Source organism: Mustela nivalis, assembly GCF_964662115.1.
Source record: "Mustela nivalis genome assembly, chromosome: 5".
NCBI classification, from domain to species: domain Eukaryota; kingdom Metazoa; phylum Chordata; class Mammalia; order Carnivora; family Mustelidae; genus Mustela; species Mustela nivalis.
The window spans coordinates 63,051,573-63,072,559 of NC_139024.1; the positions used below are offsets into that span (position 1 = coordinate 63,051,573).

A 20,987-nucleotide genomic window follows, 5' to 3' on the forward strand; every position below is an offset into this window, starting at 1 on the left:
AAGTGAGAAGATGGCAGCTTAAATGGGACCATTTCATTAAGCTCAGGAGAGACTTGGTAGTGGGTTGGATGTTTACAAAGGCAGAGAAAAGGGAAGAAAGAAGGAAACTTATGGAGGAATATTTTCCAGGTTCTTACAAATGGTTATTGTGGTAAATAGCACCGGCTCTGGTGACAAATGGCCCAGGGTAGTGTATGGGTTTGCCACTCAGGGACTGTGACTTTGAGCAAGTTACTGAACTTTGTGCCCCAGTTGTATCATCTATATGAGGATGATAATAGTATATACCTCATTTGTGATGTTTATTGCTTTTATAACCATGAAAATCCAAAATTATAAAAATACAAACCTTTTTTAGATATACTTTACATCATCAGACGCTCTGCGATTCCTAGGTTATCCATCAGGGGGAACTACTGAGCTGCCTATTCTCCACTATACACCGTCATTTCGCTAGTATGGCTAAGAGGAATGAATGATTGAGAAACTTAGACCTATACAGTTGATATTCTTGTAAAGAATCTGTTCCTTATAAACATGTAAAGGCCCAATCTTAGTAAAGTGGGAAACTTACGTGAAAATCATCATTATCACCCCTTTTATTGTAGCTAACTGAGTGCTGGCACAATTCTTCATGCTTTACATATATTAGCATTTTAATACCCATTACAACACTATGGGTGAGCACTATACATTTTAGAGATAAGGGAACTGAGGCACAAAGAAGCTAAGTGTCCCAGTGTCACACAGCTGATATGAGAAAGGATCTGAACTCAACTCATCTGGTTCCACAGTCTTTGAGACCTATATTAGGTACTTTCCAGTTAGAACCCAACCAGGCTGGGTTTACTCGCTTCCAGAAATTCTGAAGAGCTACTTTCCTGATTTTCACCTCAACATGAATGAGCTCTTTTCCTCATATCCACTGGAACAAGAAAAAGAAGTTATATTTCGTCCAAAATCCTTTAGAGATCTTAAGACCTATGAAACTCACTTTGCTCCTGATCAGTTCTCTATTTATTTGTAGAATGTGACATCCCCCCCAACAAATATCTTATAGACACAGCTAATTAAACAAATATTTACATTACTTTTGAAAACCCCGAGAGCACATTTTCTTTATACAATCTGCGCCGTATGCAGTTAACTTTTGGCGGAAGCCTCCCAGCCCCATTTATGCTATTATTCCAAAGTGAAAATATTTGCCTCTAAGGAAAATATGTGAACTTGGTTTATGTCAGACTAAGGCTGAAGAGATTTTTTCCTGTGGCTTCAAACACGAACTTTCTCAGCACGTTTCTGGGAACAGTTCTCAAAAATTGCCAGAGAACCAGAAGACAAAATAGTATTCTTTTTCTATTGAGAATACCAAACTGAAATACAGAGAACTAAATTTTAAACATTGCTAAATATTCCCCCTTTCTCTTATATTAAATTGGTGGGAAAAGCAAGGGATTCAGAGGAAAGCTCTGAAGGTACGAGGTAAGATGTGACCTCCATTAAAAAATTGTGACCCTCATTGGATGCTTTTCATGATTTGCCCAAGGCGACTGTGGAGCCTGGCACTGAGAATTTGTTTCTCCTCAGTTGCTACTCCCAGCTGCCGTTCCAGCTCCTCCCCCAGCCCCACACTTGAGTCATTGGTGGTGACAGGGCCAGGACACTGGAGGTAGGATTTTAGGTGCTGGTTGCATGTTGGCATACGGTTTTTGTTTGGAGAAACCTCAAAATAGTAAACGAAAAGAGTAGATTAAGTGGGCTGAAATAGCGACAGACCTGTGATAGGGAGACGGGACCTGAAGGTTTCCAGGAAGCCCGATGAAACTCTTCCAAAGACCTAAGTGAGCATCTGTTAAACTCAGCGCATTCATGCATTAAATGTTAATTGAGCCCCCCACCCGTCCCCGCCAACATCCAGACACAGTGCTAGACACCAGGGATACGCAGATAAATAAAACATGGCCTCTGCTGGCAGAGAGCTCCAGACCCAGCAGGTTAGGCGGGTACATAAGCAGATAAGAGTATGAAGTGAGCTACGGTACAAGGTACAAAGGTGGAGCCCGGGAGGAAGTGGCCACCTCTGCCTAGGAAGGTCAGGGACGGGCTCCTGGGTTGCGCACACTACGTTCAAACGCAGTGCAGCCTTTACACACAGGTACAACGTGAATACCCATCTCAAGCTGCTTGAAACTTAAATATGGGATTGTTTAAAGTCAGACCATTATCCGATAGATATGGATAAATATGGGATTGTTTAAAGTCAGACCATTATCCGACAGAGATTAAATATTGAGCTGGTTTGCACGGATTAAAACGGGCACCCGGTGAGGCACTGTGAAAACCACATTTGACGTGAGAGGCTCCAGGAAGCGGGACATGAGGCAGTGGGGAGGCGAGGAGGCGCGCGTGGGGGCAGCCCGGGCCCCCCGGACCCCATCCCTGGCCGGGCGGGGCGCCCCGCGGCTCCAGGCCGGGCGCGGGCGGGTTAGGCTCCCCCACGCCCGGTGTAACCCGAGCCCGGCCCCGCCTCTCCCCGCGCACACCCGGGCCGGCCGGGCAGGTCGGGGCGGCGCGCCGTGAGTCACCGGAATCTAGGTGGGGCCCGAGCGCCCCGAGCCGCGTCCTCCCGGGAGCCGCCTCCCTGCGGCCTCTTCCCTTTTGTCGTGCTGCCCGCGCTGGCGGGCCAGTCTCCGCGGCGTCCGAGCCCCGCGCGCTCCTCTCCTCCGCGCCGCCACCGTCGAGATGCTGCGCTGCGGCCTGGCCTGCGAGCGCTGCAGGTGGATCCTGCCCCTGCTGCTGCTCAGCGCCATCGCCTTCGACATCATCGCGCTGGCCGGCCGCGGCTGGCTGCAGTCGAGCGACCACATCCAGACATCCTCGCTGTGGTGGCGATGCTTCCATGAGGGCGGCGGCAGCGGGTCCTACGATGATGGCTGCCAGAGCCTCATGGAGTACGGTGAGTGCCGCCGCCTCCGGGAAGCCCTCCGGGCTGCGGCTGGGCCTTCCGCCGCCTTCGGAGACCGCCCCAAGTTAAAGGACTGAACTGGGGCAGCGGTAGGGAGTGATGGCAGTGGGGTGGGGAGGAGTGTGTTTAGAGCTTAGGTTCAGGCATCCGACCTGAACAGAAGAAAGCAGTAGCAGCTTTGAGTGGCCAAAACCAGACTCAACACTGAAACGAAAACGGCCCTAGTTTAAACTATGTTTCCTGTAGGCTTTGTCGGTTATGTGCCAGAGGAGATTTTCAGCCGTCGAAAAGGTTTAGGTGAGGAAATACAATGAACAAACTGTATTTTCTTGAAGACCCACTGAAATCTCTTACCATTCCACCACCTCCTCTGATTCCTCACGAGATTAAAATAAAATATTAAAATATGTGCCTTCACCAAGGTCGGTGTATCGTTTAACGCGAACTAAGTGAAAGCAACAAAAAGGCCCTTTCCGTCCCAAGTGTTAGCAGTCATGATTTCAAGAGGGACCGCAGTATTTTTAAGCAGCAGGCTAGTTCTTGTTAGCTTTAGGGGGTGTCTTTTGGACTTAAGTCCGCCATTGTTGTTTAGAAAAACTTACTTACTTTAATCTGATGTAAAATCGACGCAGCAAACACATCTTCCACACCAGCAAAAGAAAGCGGAGTTGACAAATTTCATATAGTGCAGATCGAGCGTTTTATTTTTCCAGCATGGGGGCAGCCCTGGTGTCCTATATAATAGGCAGGACTGGAGAGGAGCACAGTCCTGTCTGCTGCCACTCCCTTCTTAGGACAGTGGGGAAGAAGAGCCCGGATCTCTTGTCATTAGCAGTGTTTGCCTGGGGTGCGGGAGAGGAGGGTTTAAGTAGGAGCCTAATCCAAACTTAAGCTAAATGCTACTGAATGGGGCCTTAGCAACTGAATTTAATAGTTTTAAACTCAGAAAGAAGGCTACCCTGCCTTTTCTCATTCCCTGCCTAGGACCCATTAATTTGATTCTTTACTCTGAAGTGGCCCACGGCTTCCAAGCACAGTGTTTATTTGTGGTTCTGGGGGCCCCTATCCAGAGCTTGGTGCTGTATCTTATCTACTGTGGACTGTTTGGAAATTCCCAATAGGAGCTTTCCCGCAAAGGGAGGCATGGTCCTCGTTAGCAGCTAATAAAATGTAAAGACTGCATGGAATTTCTCCTTTCCTCAGAGTCTGTGTTTTTTCTCTCTTAAAACAAATAGAGCGCCTGCCAGTGTTTCTATTATCTGAGATCTTTTAGGTTTTAAAAGGGAATTAATATCTTTGAAGTAATATGCTTTATCTTTTAGTTAAAACGCATTGGAGCTCAGTCTCTTGTAGGGGAACTTAACAGGACTGCTTAAATAGGTGTGTTTTTAAGCAGACTTGATAATCATACTTCAGAACAAAGACTAGTACAGACCCAAAGAGCACTCTGCAATCCTTCCTCATGTGAAGTCAACTTAGTGCACCACAGGAAGAGAGGAGCTGGTAGAACCACCAGCTATTGCTGGGACATGATCTGGCCTGCAAGGCTCTGGCTGTGACTCCAGCCCTCTTGGGAAACTCACTACAATGCAGTTCTTATTTTTCTTGACTTGCAAGATGAGCTCACCTTTGTAGGGTGTGGTGTCTTGAGCCTCAGAACGATATAGTGCTTTGTATATAGAAGGGAATAAACAGGTTTTGTTGGTTTAATTTTTTAATTAGAAGTCTAAAGCATTAACTCTTTTAATGCTAAAGGCAACACTGATCCAGTGTATAAAATATGTTTCAAATTGATGTAGAAATTGGTCTTCGGTAAAGTTCAGTTTTCCAAGTTAAAAAAAAATCTATTGCTACCTTTACGATGCAGCAAGACTGATATTCGTTAAGTGGGTGGTGGCTTTAACATCCCAATTAAGTTACTCCTATAGACCTTTGCAAAGATAAGTATGTGTCAATAACACATTAGATGAAGCTTTTGTGCAAGACCTAGAATCAAATCATGAATCCAGGATCCCCTGTCATTATTTGTCCGTGGGAAGAAGGATGTAGATGTGAACTCCCCAGAGAGAGGTCCATCTCAGGTTCCTGTGTCAGAGATGAGTTGAGTGTTTATTATACTTACACTTCATTTTTTCTGCCATTGACTATTGGCTAGTTTTGCTTCACAAATATCGAAATTGTGGATTCCTACACTGTAGGGCGATTTTCTAGGCATCTCCAACTTTGGAGATTTTCAGATAACCAGTAAGGCTTTTTGGAAAACAATATGTTTACAGGAGATTTCTCTAAAATGTAGTAAGCAGTTTATACACACTCCTACACATGTATAAACACAACAAGGAATAAGGTGGATGGCTCTAATTAAAATGATATCTTAGGGGTGTCTGGGTGGCTCACTGGGATCTGCCTGTAGGGCTCCTGGGATCGAGCCCTACATCAGGCTCTCTGCTCAGCGGGAAGCCTGCTTCTCCCTCTCCCAGTCCCCCTGCTTGTGTTCACACTCTAAATGTGTCTCTCTCTGTCAAATAAATAAAATCTTAAACATAAAATCAAATAATATCTTAATATAGATGATTGAATGTGTTATTGACTCTTAAAAAACTTCTTGATATGTACTAGAGTGTAAATGTTGTGATTTACATTGAGTAAATACGATTAAGAAAGTATATCTTTTTATTACAAAGTGCTTGACCATCTCTTTCTATTAATTAATATTCATAACATTAGTATGTTCATTTTGATATTAAAAGCACAGATTATTCCTGGCAAGTCTTGGCAATTATACTAATAATAGAGACGTTTTTGTAAAGGGAAATAGTTTCTTAGAACTATGTAAAATGCAGAACATGATACTACCCATTAGAACGATGTAAAATGCAGAATATTATATTCCTCACAGTTATTGATGGTTTTTTAAAAGAATTTCAGGTTGCTACATCACCTCATTTTCCCTCATAAATGAACTAAATTTCCCCCTGAAATTTGCATTTACATGATATTAACAACTACAGAAATACCCAGTTTCACAAATACCCATTTAATTTTTAAGCAAAATCATGAGCATGTCGAGCATGGAGAGAATCTCACATTTATATTTGTCCAAACAGGAAGAGAGCATTGCAATGATTGGTCCGATTTCACCCATACATAAAATGCAAACTTGGATTTGCATGCATGTTCTTGCATCCTGTTTTTGTTCTGCCAGCACCCTTTCTTCTCCAGTTTTAAGAAAAAAATACATCAGGAGATTATTTTAAATATCAGTGATACAGATTTCAAATCCACAGCAGGCACCTACTTGTCAGGGTGGAGACTAAGGGTGATGAGTCTATGCGCCAGGAACGGCAGTGGGGACCCAGGGCAGCTCAGTTAGAGTGCCTGCCTCACAAGTACAGAACCTCCTTTTTACCAGATGTCTTTGAATACCGCACAGTGCATTGAATGGGCTGTTTTCTGCTTTTTGTTCATTTGTTTTTTTTTTTGTTTGTTTGTTTGTTTTGCTTTTACATGAAATCAGTCTTAGGTAAGTCCAGGAATCAGAGTATTATAGGACCTATTTTTAGATCATTTAGCCCTATGGTTCTTAAATGTATAGGAGATGAGAAAGATAAGCACAAAGGGAATAGGTTTATATCGCTCTAAATTCAACTTAAAGGATTTCATGTTGAGATTAGGCTCGTGAGACCCTTTGACGGGGAGGCAGGGTGAGGTATAGAAATGTTATGGTTTTATGAAATTAGGCATTGGTGGGATAGATTATTCACTGTGGGTGGATGTTCATGGTTTTTACACAGCAAAATAAAAAATTGGCCACTCAATTGATTTTCATAATTAAAAATATTAATTTATATTGATTTATAAGATTCAGATGTGTGGGAACCAACAACTGGCTCACTGTCTGCATTTAGCAGGAACTGCCCGGAAGCCTCACTCCCTTTTAAGTGGCCTTGTTTTCTCCTTACTAGCGGACACAGACGCCCAGGCTATTATAGAAGGACATAAGAGTGCACCTGTTCAAGCTTTCACCAAAGTCTGTGCTCATCAACACCACCCACGACAAGCTAAGCCTCTTCCCTTTGTTCCACAACTTAATTCAGTTCTCTGGATGCTGCTCTCTGTCTAAAAGTACTTGTCTTGTACTGATGGAGCTCAAGTATGCTTCCACGTAAACGCTACTTCCTAGCCTTTTTCATCTGACCCACTTTCAAGTCTGTGAGGATTGCTCCCCGATTCCCTGCTAGATATCTTGTCTATATTCATGGTACAAATCCCCGTGTTCACATCTTCCTGGGTAGGATGGTTTCCCCACTGAGGCTTTAAAAGAACACCATAAAGAGAGAACGTATCACGGTTCTATAAAAACCCAGTGGTAAGTAGTTATCATCAGGCTCCGTTTCCGGAGAAAATGTGGAGCATGTAAAGAATCTCACACCAGCTGGATGCCATCCCATGGGACCTTGACCTTGCTTTACTGCCTTCTAAAGCTTCTGCAAACTCGCTTCTTCGATGTAGATATTTTTGGAGGCCTGTGACGAGTTGTTCTCTTGATTTTTGCAAATCAACATGTCCAGACGAGGGGCATAAGCATTACCTGGAAGGTTGTTATTTCACAAGATAGCCACGTGATTTGTAAACGCTTTCCAGTTTCAGAGGCCCCGGCCTGTGCTCCTGCCCATTACCTCCTCATTGGACATGCCCCAGTCTTTTTGAATATATACTCCACCCATGGGTTATCTTTAACATTTTAATTTTTTCACCCATGATTTTATCCAGTTTTCAGTTCTGTGACCTAAAGAGTCTGACATAAAGAACCCTATACAACCAGTATGAGATCTGACCTGTTCTCAGATTTACTAGGTAGGGCCTTTGTACTATTAATAGCTGAATCTGTTGTTCTGGAAAGGAGCCCTACTCAAATTGGGCGGCAGGTTGGTGTCTGCAGGATACTGAGTAAGGGGCTAGGCCAGACTGTTCTGGTCAGGGTATGGTAGCCATGTATAAAACTAAAAAAAAGGGGGCACCTGGGTGGCTCCGTTGGTTAAAGCCTCTGCCTTCAGCTCAGGTCATGGTCCCAGGGTCTTGGGATCGAGCCCCGCCTCGGGCTCTCTGCTCAGCAGGGAACCTGCTTCCTCCTCTCTCTCTGCCTGCTTTTCTGCCTGCTTGTGATCTCTGTCTGTCAGATAAATGAATAAAATCTTTAGAAAAAAAAAAAAACTAAAAAAAAGAATGCAGCAAATTTATTAAAAGAAAAACTAACTTTGGAGGAACGGTTAGTGACAGTCTGCCAAATGTTGCTCACAATACTAACAATATTAATAGTGCTCTCATCTTACAGTTTTGTTGTGGTTATTGTTGGTCCCTCCACCCCGCCACAAGCTTCAGTTTGGTTAATGGTTCCTAGCTTGGCATTCAAGGTATTTATTTATTTCTACTGTCTACCTATTTATTTATTTGGCTCCTTTCTTATCAGTTGACCTCACTGGTCTTTTCCTAGCTGTATTTGACTTGCAACATCGTGTTTTCACATGTCATCACTGGAAAAAAGATACAGCATTTTTCTCATACAAAAAGTTTAAAAGCATTTCCTAGGGAAAAAAATCAGAATTTCTTCAGTGACTGTTAGTGTTGATTTAAGGTTTAATCTTTGCAAGTGATGGCAAAATTAGGTAAGCTGTTCTTCATCCAAATGGATCTTTAATGAATCCTATTTACAAGTGGATTTATAAGGCCTCTGGTTTCTTTGATAATAGGAACTTGTCCAAATGGCACTTAGAAAAAAAATTAGGACGTAACGGATCATAAATAACACCAAATTCATCTTCCCTTAAGGGGACAGAACAAACAGAAATCGTTCCTGCACAGAAACACGGAATCTGGTTACCTGGAGTCCTACCTGATTTGTGGTTTCTGTTCAGAGAGTGCTAATTGAGAACAAGAATCTTCCCCGCCCTCTATCACAAACCACAATTAGGAAAGGCAATACAATTTGCATATAAAATAATAATGGTGTCTTCACAATAACTTGTCTTCACAATGAAGAAGCACATTCTGCCTTTGAAGAGCCAAAGACCATCCGTCTGTTCAGTCATGGACAAGTTTTTAAAAAAATTGATGTTTTTCTCTTGGGTCAGTAGATAATGGTATAATATAAAAATATAAATAGTTCCCCAAAGGGTTGGGTAAATTTGCAGGTATTAAGCTCATTCTGGGTAATTAGGTAAGACCAAAGGTACTTGGGGGTACAGACTCATCTCAGCTTTTCAAAATGTATGTCATGGAGATTTGCCATGTCTACATGGCTGTTGGTCCCCTTCTCGGGCAGGATATTGGGCTGGGCTGACCCTGCTCAGACCTGGGAGGGTCCATCTCATCATTTTACAGCAACATAGTCATTGATATGAGAAGGCAGGTTGTCTTACTCCATATTCATCAGCCAGATCTTCAAAACCGTGCCAAAATCTGGGTCTTCAGTGATAGTTAAGTGATTCATTCTGGGTGTTCCCATGCTGTACGAGCAGGTTACATGCCTTCTACTTCCAGAGAAGCCTTTCTTAAGACAAGAAGCCACTTAATTTGCCATTTTGATTTTCTTTGGACTCAGCATGTTACGTAAACAAGTCACGACGGAATTATTTCACACAGCATAGGCCAGGTGCTTAACATGGGCTGTGTTTCTGTTTGTGCTCACCTGTTGGCTTCAGGTTAGGTGACCTGGCTTGCTGGTTTCTTAATTTCTTTCAAGTACTTCAAACTTCTGTAAATTACACCTCAGCTATCATGTTAGAGGGAGTAGTAATAGCAATAGTCTTCCCCAAATAAATAGGAGTAATTATTGATGTTACTCTATGAAGCTACATCATGCACGACTTGTTTAGCTATACTTACAAAACCTTAATCTGTGACTGTCAAAGTTTGGTTATCAAAATATGCTCTTTGTTAGGGAGTTTTATTGTTGTTATTGAGAATTCACATTCTGCTATGCAACTTTCCCCAACGTTTGCATTCCTCTGCATGCTTATGTAGATGTCACCTTTTGTTATGGTTTGTAACCTGTGAACTTAAAAGGAAAAATCAGTATCTACTTCTTTGAATTTAATAGTTGGATTTAATTGATGTAATGATTGGTGGTAGCCATAAAAAAAAAAATCTATAGAATGTGGCTATAATTGACGATGGGTCACATCCTGAAAATTACATGCTCTTGTTTTTGCCAGGGCTGATCTGGTCTCATAAGATTAATAATCTCTCTCAGTTCTTCTCACACTTTAGCATGGATGTAAGAAATGTCAGTAAGGTGCAGATTCCTGGGTACTACCTCTTGAGTTCTGATTCAGTGGGTCAGGAGTGCACCTGGGCGGATGTGTAGGTCAAGAGCGCATGTTCGGCCATCAGTGAATGAATGATTGGATAAATAAAATGTGGGAGAGCTGTACAACAGAATTTTTTTGGCCACAAAGAGGGATGCAGTGCTGGTACCTGCAAATACGGATGAGCCTTGAGGCCACTAATCTAGGTGAAAGGAGACAGTCACAAATGGCCATGCTGTATGGATTCCATTTATAGGAAATGTCCAGAATAGGCAAACTGATAGAGACAGAAACTAGATTAATTGTTGCTGGAAGCTGGAGGAAGGGGAGAATTGTGAATGACCTCTAATGGATATGGGGCTTCTTTGGGGGGTGATGAAAATTTTGGAATTATAAGCGGTGATGATTGCACCACCCTGTAAATATAGTAGAGACCCCTGAATTGTATACTTTGAAAGAGTGAATTTTATGGGATATAAATTACGTATCTGAAGAGTCATGCTTTGGATTTATCCAGGTTGTAAATCAAACTCTGCCTGAACCACTCACAGGGGCAATTGCTATGTGGCAATGGGCAGGTCACTTGAACTTTCAAAGTCTTAGTATATCCTCATTTCTAAAGAAATGGTGATAAACATTTTTTTTTTTTTTAAATTTTAAGTAATCTCTACACCCAACGTGGGGCTTGAACTTACAACCCTGAGATCAAAAGTCCCATGCTCCACCAACTGAGCCAGCCAGGTGCCCCAGTAAAGAAATGATGGTAGTATGAACTTTTAAAGTGTATTGTGGGGGTGTCTGGGTGACTCAGTTGGTTAAGCGTCTGACCTTTGATTTAGGCTCAGGTCATGATCTCAGGGTCGTGAGAGAGAGCCCCACATCATGCTCTGCAGTCAGCGTGGAACCTGCTTAAGATTTTCTTTCCCCTTCATCTGAGCCTCCTCCGCCTCCCTCTCTTAGGAAAAAAAAAGACATTAAAAGTTACTGTGAATATTTAGTGAACTAATGCATGTCCAGTTCTTAGCACAGTGCCTGGCCAGGGCAATTACATCATCAATGTCAGTTAAGCCCTCTAGAAAGCAGGTTGTGTGGGAAGAGATTTTTGAAATCAGTGCAGGCTGCACAACAGGAATTGCTGACTGGAATTGTTAACCTGGGTATCATGGTTCTCCTATTTCCATGGGCTGACGGTAGAACAATACAAGACTAGAGGTGTCCACGCAGATTTTCAAAACCAGAACTCAATTTTCACTTCATCTTGATTGTTTTTAAGAATCCTATCCATCATTAAGAACTCTTGCGCTATAAATTCTGAATACTTCAGAAGTTAAAATTTAGACAAACAATGGGATATGTTTATACCTAAACTTGTGATAAAAATCAAAGCTACTTTATAATTAAATCACTTTAGTGCACCTCTCTGTCTAGTCATAAGTATGCTTTTCAATGGTTATTTTGGCACAGGACCAAACATTAATACAAAACAAAGATCTTTTTAAAGGTATTTGAACCATTTCCTAAAGACATTATAACTTAATTTTTCAATACCAAAAGTGTTGTTTATTATATGTTATGTTAGAACTTGCATGAACCTTTTATTTTATTTATTTTAAAATTTATTTATTTTATTTATTTATTTGAGAGAGTGCAAGACAGTGAGAGTGAGAGAGAGCATGAGCGTAGGAAGGGGAAGAAGGAGAGAGCCTTTTAAATATACCTGTTTATAGGGCCTCTTTATTACGCGAGAAAGAGTTGAATGAATTCTAACTTTCATTTCAGAGCTAGAAACATTTACCCCAAGTCTGAGGGGAGAAGGTATTACCACAAGTAATATATTAGTGCCTTCCGTATGAATTGCCTATTCTTCCCTTGAGATATGGAGATGCTTAATTCCCGTCAAAAACACTTGTCTTTCTACCAAATATAAGTAGTAGAAGATTTAAAAAAAACTTCTATTGATACTTCGATAGGTAATTTTTAAATGTGGCCTGTGTGTCTTATTCATTTCTTTTCTCTTACAGCGTGGGGAAGGGCAGCGGCCGCCATGCTCTTCTGTGGCTTTATCATCCTGGTGATCTGTTTCATCCTGTCCTTCTTTGCCCTCTGCGGACCCCAGATGCTCGTCTTTCTCAGAGTGATTGGAGGCCTCCTGGCCCTGGCTGGTAAGACAGGTTCTTCATTCTTACCTTCAGTAGGCATCTCTGAAATACTGTCCAACCCACAATCCTTGACAATTACACTTCCAGGTCTGTTGTCAGGAGATGTGTCACCATGCGCAAAAGTAACGGAGACATGGGCTTTTAGGTCTAGGTCCCTTTCCTCCTGTGTCTCAGGCAGTACTCCATATTTCCAGTCCATGCTGCGTGACCCCACGTCCATGTCCAGTGACACCCTGCTTTGAGGGACCAGAGCTGACAACAACAGCTGACAACAATCACTGCACTTTTTCCATTGTGGCCCCAGGGCTGTCCTCCTGTGAGCCCCATGCTGAGCCCATTTTGCTTATAGAAGGAATGTTACAATCTTATGATGTAGCGGGTTATAGAAAGTTTTTCTACAGTGGGACAGGAGACCGTAGGATGGGCCAGGTCCGGAACTTGTATCATAGAGCTGATTCTGCAGTATGGGAGATTTAGTGATGCAGGTGGGTGTGGTCAGAGTGAACATTTATTAATGGAATACCAGACCTAGGGCTCTTGGAGCACAACTGGTTGGCACCGCTGGGTGTAGACTTAGTGTCTTAATGTTACAGAGCGAAAATGTGTTCCTATCCTCTGACGTGGCAACAGACATGGGAAATATGATGTGAAAAGAATTCAGAGCACAACATAGCATGTGTGTGCTCATTATAGCTCCATGGAGTTATGCATGTTCATGAAAAAAGAAAACAAAAGTCAATTTAATCAAGTTCTTTTTTTAAAAGTTGCTTAAAATGTTAATATGATCAATAGTAATTGTAATTGGGTGACTCTAATGCCAAAGAGGATAGAAGTCTTCTTGACCTGTGTTTTCTTTCTTAGATCCTCCTTACACTCCCCCAAGAGAAACACTCCGGTGTTTCTCTTCCCCCAGCCTGGAATGCTGTTCCCTCTGACCTCCATCTCTCCCTTTCTATTTACTCCTCAGATTCTCGCCTCCTCTGCAGGCTTTCCTGGTATTTCTCTGTTGATCATTCACATCATTGGCTTGTAGATTCATTTAGTTACTCATTTATTAAATGAATATTCCAATCATGTGCTGTTAAAGATCAATATTGTCAAATATATGTGTGTGTGTGCACACACATGTGTGTAGGTATATATATATTATTTTTACTAGCCCTGAAAATATTTACTGTGTTTGGCACAGGAAATACCAAGATGAAAACCTACCACCCTGCTTTCAACGGTACACCAGAGTTTTGCACTTTTTACTTTAGTAAACACAATGCTTAAACAGGTACTAAAGAAGGGTTCTCTAGTTGCCTTTCGTCTGTGTTTCATATAATCAGCATTCTGCTCAGTGCCAGGTCTCTCTGACATACAAGAGTCAATAACATGTTCTAGCTCATGCCGAATAGATCCCCCCCACCCCAAGTCCCTTTCATTGACAGGAAGTGGATTTAACACTTATTTAAAGACAAAAACCAGTTGTGGAAGAGGGAGTTGACCTGTTGTTCCCTTGCATTCATTTGTGCATTTGTATTCACTTGGGGATGTTTTTCTTCCCTTTAGCCGTATTCCAGATCATCTCCCTGGTGATTTACCCTGTGAAGTACACCCAGACCTTCAACCTTCATGCCAACCCTGCTGTCACTTACATCTATAACTGGGCCTATGGTTTTGGGTGGGCAGCCACGATTATCCTGATCGGCTGTGCCTTCTTCTTCTGTTGCCTTCCCAACTATGAAGATGACCTTTTGGGTAATGCCAAGCCCAGGTACTTCTACACATCTGCCTAAGGTGGGAGTGAGCAGAAGATCACTGCTGCCAAGATGGATCCCAGAGCAAGATACTGCCTTCACCAGCATCCTTTGAACCCATTTTGTGGGCAGTGTTAATCTCATTAAACTAGTCAATGCTAAAATAATTTGGGAGAAAATATTTCTTAAATGGTGTTACAGTTTCATATTCATCTTTTATATATGTTTTGTAAACAAAGCTTACTTCTGTAAACTAATGACCTATAATATGCCAATATCCCCTTATATCTATAAATACCATTTATATGACATTTGTAAAAGAATATGAATATGAAATGTAACCACTGTATAAGGCAAAAATGAGAAGGCTTCAAAGATTGGACTGACCTGATCGAGTTTCTGCTTTTCCCAGGTGGAATGGACTGTGTCCATTAAGAGCCAACAAAAAGAGAGAGAGATTAGTAAGAATTGTCAGTGACCAAAGATCCTAAAAGAAATGCAAAAAATAAATATTTTCCAAGCCTTCACTTATTTAAAGAAGCTAAAAAGCTTCCTCAATGCATATTGTTTGTGAAAATTTCTAACTAATATCCTGATCTTTTTTGTGAAGCTTTCTGTTACCATGCTATGGCAACTAGGAAAGTATTCTTTCATACCCAAAGCCTGCAGCATTATTAAGGCCTCCTTATGTAGTGAAAGGTTAAGATGAAATTGTTTTCTTTTAAAGTGGTTTATAGGGTTGGGGTGTGGGAAAATTCTGTATTAATAAATCTGTACTCTTTTGTGTCTATATGTTCAGGAACACAGTAGATGGATTCAAAGATGGGCTGGGTCTAATTCATCATGACTGATAGGCATGAACCAGTGGTTTAGTAAAGCTTTCGGAGCTCCATTCCTCTCACAAAGTCATTAAAATAGCCGAAGGAGAGGAAGTGGCTTGAATTGTTCATCTCAGGTTTGGCTGGGCTCTAATCATATAGACACAGCTTCTGGTAGATTGCGGTTGTAAACACCACCTTCAATGTAGAGAAACCTGGTCTTCCTTGGAAAAAGAGATACAAAATACCTGATGTGAGACACACAGAATTCAGGGATGTGAGATTTCTCTGAATGGCAAATAGAGGATATATCACATGGACTATTTTTTTTTTAACCATTTGTATTTACATAGTGAAAACTAATTCATTTTATATATCAAATTATTATTTTGTAAGTTGCAGGATAAGCAATTGCAGTTTTCATTATGAATTTTTCCCAATAAACCAGGTATTTAATCTTGTTCCTAGTTTGTAGTTTTTGGTCTTGCTTTTTTTCCTTTTTCAACTCTGGGGAAGGGAGTTTTTAAAAGATGCTTTGGATGGGGCAAAATAATAAGAACATGGGATAAAATGAGAAGCAGCTTTTTCTTAGCTTGAAGTATCTTGCTTATTTTAGGTTTCCCATAACACATTTGAAGGGACTTTCATGGATTCAGGGAGTCTGCTCCCTGGACTTCTTCCTCAATGACCAATACCCAACACACAGATCCTATACAGCCTCTATCCAGTGCTACCACCAGAGGGAAATGGCCTAAGAGACTTCTCAGGGAATGTTGGTGTGGTTTAGCAAAGGTTCATTCTTCTCTCATCTTCCTGCTTGAAATGGGATCACTCAGGGAGTGAGACAGCAAGTAGTTTCTTCTATTCCCCTTGTCCACATTCCTGTCTGATCATGGTTTTACAGTATGGGTTGTAGGTTAATTCCCCTTAATTCCCCTCTGGTGTGTGGAAATGTGAAGATGGGTTGTTGGGTGGCATACTGGGAGACTGGACATACTTCTTAGTGCTTCTATTGGCTAGTTGGCTCTTGGTGGTCAATTTTTTTCTGTGTTTTTCAAAATATGAGGTTAATGTTTCTCATCATAAATTTAGAAGAAAGTCACCTGGGTGATTATTTATACCAAAAATTTTCAAAAATTCCATGGCCAGTAGAGGACTTGAAGTGATAACTAACAATGCTAAAAATGTCATCCTCTAAAACAGAAGTAACTCAACAGATAATGAATAGCTAGGCATTAAGAAACTAGAACACCCATTTTACCTCAAAAGTATTATCAGGTACAAGGTTCTCTAAAGTGAGCATTCCTGTCTTTGGATACTTCCCTGTCCAACTGTCTTCTTCACCTCCTTAATAAGTTACACACTATATTCTAATGATGCACATTTAGAAAAAAATATGGCTTCCTTGGATCAATGGTCTATATTAACAGAAGAATTTCAACTTGAAATGTTTATAACAAAGACACACTGAGTGTTGTTACTTTGGCTAAAATGTTTCACTTCTTTCAGCCTTGTTCAGGAATAGCCTTGTTGATTGATTTTCACCAGAACAGATACATTTATGTCATAAATGGAGCTATAGAATTCCAGAGCATTCTGGAGAGTAATGAAGAATTTGACTAAGAAACCATCTGAAGACTAACAATGCACTGTATGGCATTTCCCCCAGTAAAGCTAGTTTGGCTCTGTAAGTATATCAGGAGTCTCCACCCTTTAAATAAGCAGTTATAGGTTCCCAAACAATTATCTCACACTCATGGTATAAGTAATCAGATATGCTTGGTGCCATCTACGTTGAACGTAACAAAGAAGTAATATGTCAAGTTCTTTCAGTTGTCACACGAGATAACTATGGATTGTAATTACTTTTCGCTTCAAAACCATATACTGCAGAACTGACAATAAAGTTTGATAAGCTTTCCTTTTCTAAGGAAATGAAAACAGTGGAAGAATATAGTCCTAATATCACCATGTTGGTTTTTGCTACAAACCCCTGCTGAAAGACAGTCCTATTCATAAAATAAACATGAATGCTGAGTCAACTTGTTTTGTTTTTCTAGGCATACCCAAAAAAGCCATATTTGAAACTCATCCAACTTCGGCACTTGCTGGCTGTGCAGGCTTGGGGCAGTTTACTTTCCACTAGCCTTATAACCTCATGCATAAAATGATTGCAAATGATCCTTTTCTCCTTCAAAATTCTTTGATTCAGTGTGTTTGTATTTGTTAATTTACTTAAATATTCTTGGGAAAAAGCAAATATGGTAAAGTGAGGCTATTTTTTTTTAATGTGGCTCTTTTCCAAGCTGACTTTCACAGCTAGAGACAATGACTAAAATGTTAATACTGTGATGGAATTTTCTTTAATTGAAAATGAAAGAAGATTCCTATAGTTTATTTAGTTAGAACCACTAAATAAATGAATGTGAACTCTATCATGAGCATAAGTAACCCTAAGGCTTAGAAGAAAAGCTTTATGTATATTCCAGGGAACTTCTGATTCAAGATGGTGGAGTGGACTCCATTAAATCCATCATTTCTGACTAATATGGGAAAAAATGTAGAATAATAAGTAAGTACTAGAGGAATTAAATCCATACCAAGATAAGGGTCCATTAGCTGACCAGAGGCTTTGTCAAATTTGAGAAGATGAAAAATGAGTGATATCGTCAACACTGGAATGAAGCCACCACCCTGAATAAACTTAACTTGGCTGTTGGAGAGTTAACAGCTGTGCTGCCTGATAACTGGCAAAGAGGTGTGGAGTTTGGGGATGCCTGGGTGGATCAGTTGTTAAGTGTCTACCTTTGGCTCAGGTCATGGACCCAGGGTCCTGGGATTGAGCCCCCAATCGGGCTCTCCGCTCAGCGGGAAACCTGCTTCTCCTTCTCCCACTCCGCCTGCTTGTGTTCTCTCTCTTGCTGTGTCTCTGTGCCAAAATAAATAAATAAATAAATAAATCTTTAAAAAAAAAAAAAAAAGAGGTGCAGAGCTTGGAGCTGGCAGAGAAAAGAGTAGCCCTGGGAAAGGGGGAAGATGTAAATCAGGGCAATTGGTCTGCTCCATGAAGAGTGTGCCCATTGGTCTGTCCCCCCTTCCTCCCCCAGACTCTCCTACCCCTTAGAGAAGGGAACAATTGACCTGTAGGCAAAACCCAGAGATGACTATCACCCTTATTAAATAGTATTGTCTGTTCTAAGTGCTTCCCATGTGCTAATCCATACAAATTCATCTTGACCCTCTGATATAGGTTTAGTTTATTATTAATTACTCAAAGGAGGAATGAAAACATAGGAACATGAAATAACTCTCAAGATCAGACAGTTAGTAAATAATAGGAATAATAAGTGCAAAATATGGTATTTGGTGTAGTGGGGAATAGTATACCAGGTAATACTACCAGACGAGTACTCGTGGGCTTCCCCCTTCCCCCACTGTATTAGTGTGGGGCCCTTAACCTCTTCTACTTCTCCATACTCTAGGGAAGGATGTGCCTTCCCAGTGTGTTTGGGGGACTGGTGGGGAGGTATTGTATAATGGGAAGGTGTAGAGTAAAGGAGAAGGTGGAGGGCCAGAAGCATAAAGGGTGAGGTCTGGGTGGGGGCAGCTAAAGAAAATAAACGAGAGAAAGGGAAAAATAGGGATTTAATAATAGATTTCTTGGATCTGTGTATCTCACTGCATGGAGTTGGAGAAACGCAGTCCACACTGGTTTGAGTTTTCATGATTGTGCTCTCTTTTTTTGGATCACTTCTCTGTGATTGGACCACGTGAGTCATCACTTTGTAAGTGTTGCAGGTGTAAGCCAGTTTCCAGATTATCCCAGGGGTGTGGCTGAGACGAGAGGATTCGGTCTTGACTTGGTGGCTTGATGGAAAGGGCCTCATAAATAAAAACCCAGCAACATCTTTCTGAAGCCCTTGTTTTTAGTTTTCTTAACTTGTACTGCTTTTGATATCGCAGATTACTGGTCTTAACTTTTTTAGACATTAGAATCATCCATACATTACAGAATGTCATGAGTCTTCATTATTTATTGACTACCTTGAAATATGTGTGAACACATAGTATTCTCATAACATATAGAGTACCTTGATATAGATAGACCATATTTTGTCCTTCAGCTTTTGTTATGCTAGAGAGTATTCCTTATCAGAAATAGAAACAAATAGAAAAAGGGCTCCTTTTCACTTTCTGGCCACATTGTGTATAGATCTTTTTCACCTAAGCACTCTTAGCATAGGAAGGTGAGTACACAGCTCCCAGTTTCACCTGATTGTCTGCACAACTGTTTAATCTGAAATATAGCCATGCTTTTTTCATATAAAAATATTTTGCATTGCAGTTATTCAACTCTCCACCTCCCTTCTCCAAATCTTCAAATAAAATGGAGCAGATATGAATGAAACTTGACCTATTTGGGGACATCATTGTCTCCTTAGAAGCCATTGTTTGTACTCCCAGTACCTTGACTTTGACTCAGGTGGAAGATACGAGTAAATGTTTATGATAGTCCTCCAGTACTTAATTCCCTTCCGTAGAAAGAAATTCAAAGAATTACCAGGAAAACCAAAACAGAAATTACAGCAATTTTGAAATCTAAATTGTTGTGAAAGAGGGATGACTCTGAACCAGAGTATTTCATACACTCATGAAGTAAGGAATCCCACTCCTCCATCAGGGGCAAGAGCACATAGCTCAGGGAACTTGGGATGAAGAGGCTGTATTCTAGCTCCTTCCTTTGAATTCTCTCCTTTCCTCACTCCTTCTGCAATTGTATGTTTGTTTTGTTTTGCAATGGAGTGTTAACAACAGGTCTACTGAGGTCAAAAGTTTGCTGTATCTCACCCCTGTGGATATGGTTTCAGGTTTTAAAACTCCTGAAGACAGACCAAGATTGGGACCTACAAACAATAAATCTTTAAACACTGAAAAAAAAAAAAGAGATTGGGACCTGCCAGTCAATGTTCAGAGTCTTGTTTGAGATCATTCTTCCGGGAACTGGGCTTGCCTTGTCACACGTACAGCTTATTGTTCCTGGATTTCACAAGTCCGCTAATTATCTGGGTGTATTTTCTGGGTGTGGCAAAGGGGAGGATAACACACCTCAGGTGTGGGAAAAGACAGCCGAAAAGGAAAGTTAAAAGAGGCTCAGAACCTGTCACGTTAAAGATGTTCCACTTGTACTCCTCTGTGTTTCACTGTCGATCTAGGAATTTACTTTCCTTAGCTGTGGAGATAAAGAAAAACTCAGAAGATGTGCGTGTATGTGTGTGGTGTGTAAAGCTAGCTCGCTGGTGAAGAAATGGAACCCTGTTGATTTAACTGAAATAAGGTTGTCTTAGTGATAATGAGTCACCAAATAATCTTAATAGACAGTTGTACAATGGTTTGCTCAGCCAGTTTTTCCAGTACGAAGATTCAAGGTAATTAGCCTGCAATTATCAACTGTTTTTGAATGGGTTACTTTCAAGAGAGAACACTTAGATTTGGAACAGAAACTGAACTAAATCACTAAAAGTCAGTTTAATGAGACTTGAAAGCAAGTTCCTTATGTGAATCCTCTGTTTCTCTTTCTATATTTTCTGTTTGGTTGACAGCGGATATTCTTTAATTAACAGTCTTCGTTGACAATGGGTGCTTCCAAATGCCACCCCACCCAATTTCTAGTCAAGTAACACCACAATGCCTAAACATTTTTTTTCAAGGAAAAGAAAAAAACACAACAGAAAGGAAAAAAATGATTTCAGTCCAGACAGAGAAGATTGAAAAGCTAAAGTACATATGGGAAGCTGACTTTGGCAAGGATGGCTTTCATGCTGATAGACCATTGGAACAACTGTCTCTTCTGAAGATGTTGGTCAGAAGTTAGGTGCATTGAGGCTGGAGACATCGCCATGAGAAGAAATAAATTCTTTGCAGGCCCCAAACAAATACAAATGCCTCAGAGCAGCACATTAGCCACACAGGATGTTCCCAGCCTGCCCTCAGGGGTG

At 41.1% G+C, this 20,987-nt stretch overlaps 1 protein-coding gene across 1 annotated transcript; it reads left to right on the forward strand.

Annotated features, from left to right (window-relative positions):
- The first annotated feature begins 2,535 nt into the window (after positions 1 to 2,535).
- On the forward strand, positions 2,536 to 15,458 carry PERP (p53 apoptosis effector related to PMP22). The gene is made up of 3 exons (XM_082729640.1): positions 2,536 to 2,956; positions 12,294 to 12,434; positions 13,986 to 15,458. The coding sequence occupies exons 1-3, from the start codon at positions 2,743 to 2,745 to the stop codon at positions 14,210 to 14,212; spliced, it is 582 nt and encodes a 193-aa protein (XP_082585766.1). The 5' UTR covers positions 2,536 to 2,742; the 3' UTR covers positions 14,213 to 15,458.
- Positions 15,459 to 20,987: the final 5,529 nt, after the last annotated feature.

Excerpts from the sequence above, each read along its gene's own strand:
- PERP (XM_082729640.1), top strand. The coding sequence starts at position 2,743 with ATGCTGCGCTGCGGCCTGGCCTGCGAGCGCTGCAGGTGGATCCTGCCC. Across the intron at positions 2,957-12,293 it reads CCAGAGCCTCATGGAGTACG|CGTGGGGAAGGGCAGCGGCC; the intron begins GTGAGTGCCGCC and ends TTTCTCTTACAG. Across the intron at positions 12,435-13,985 it reads AGGCCTCCTGGCCCTGGCTG|CCGTATTCCAGATCATCTCC; the intron begins GTAAGACAGGTT and ends TCTTCCCTTTAG.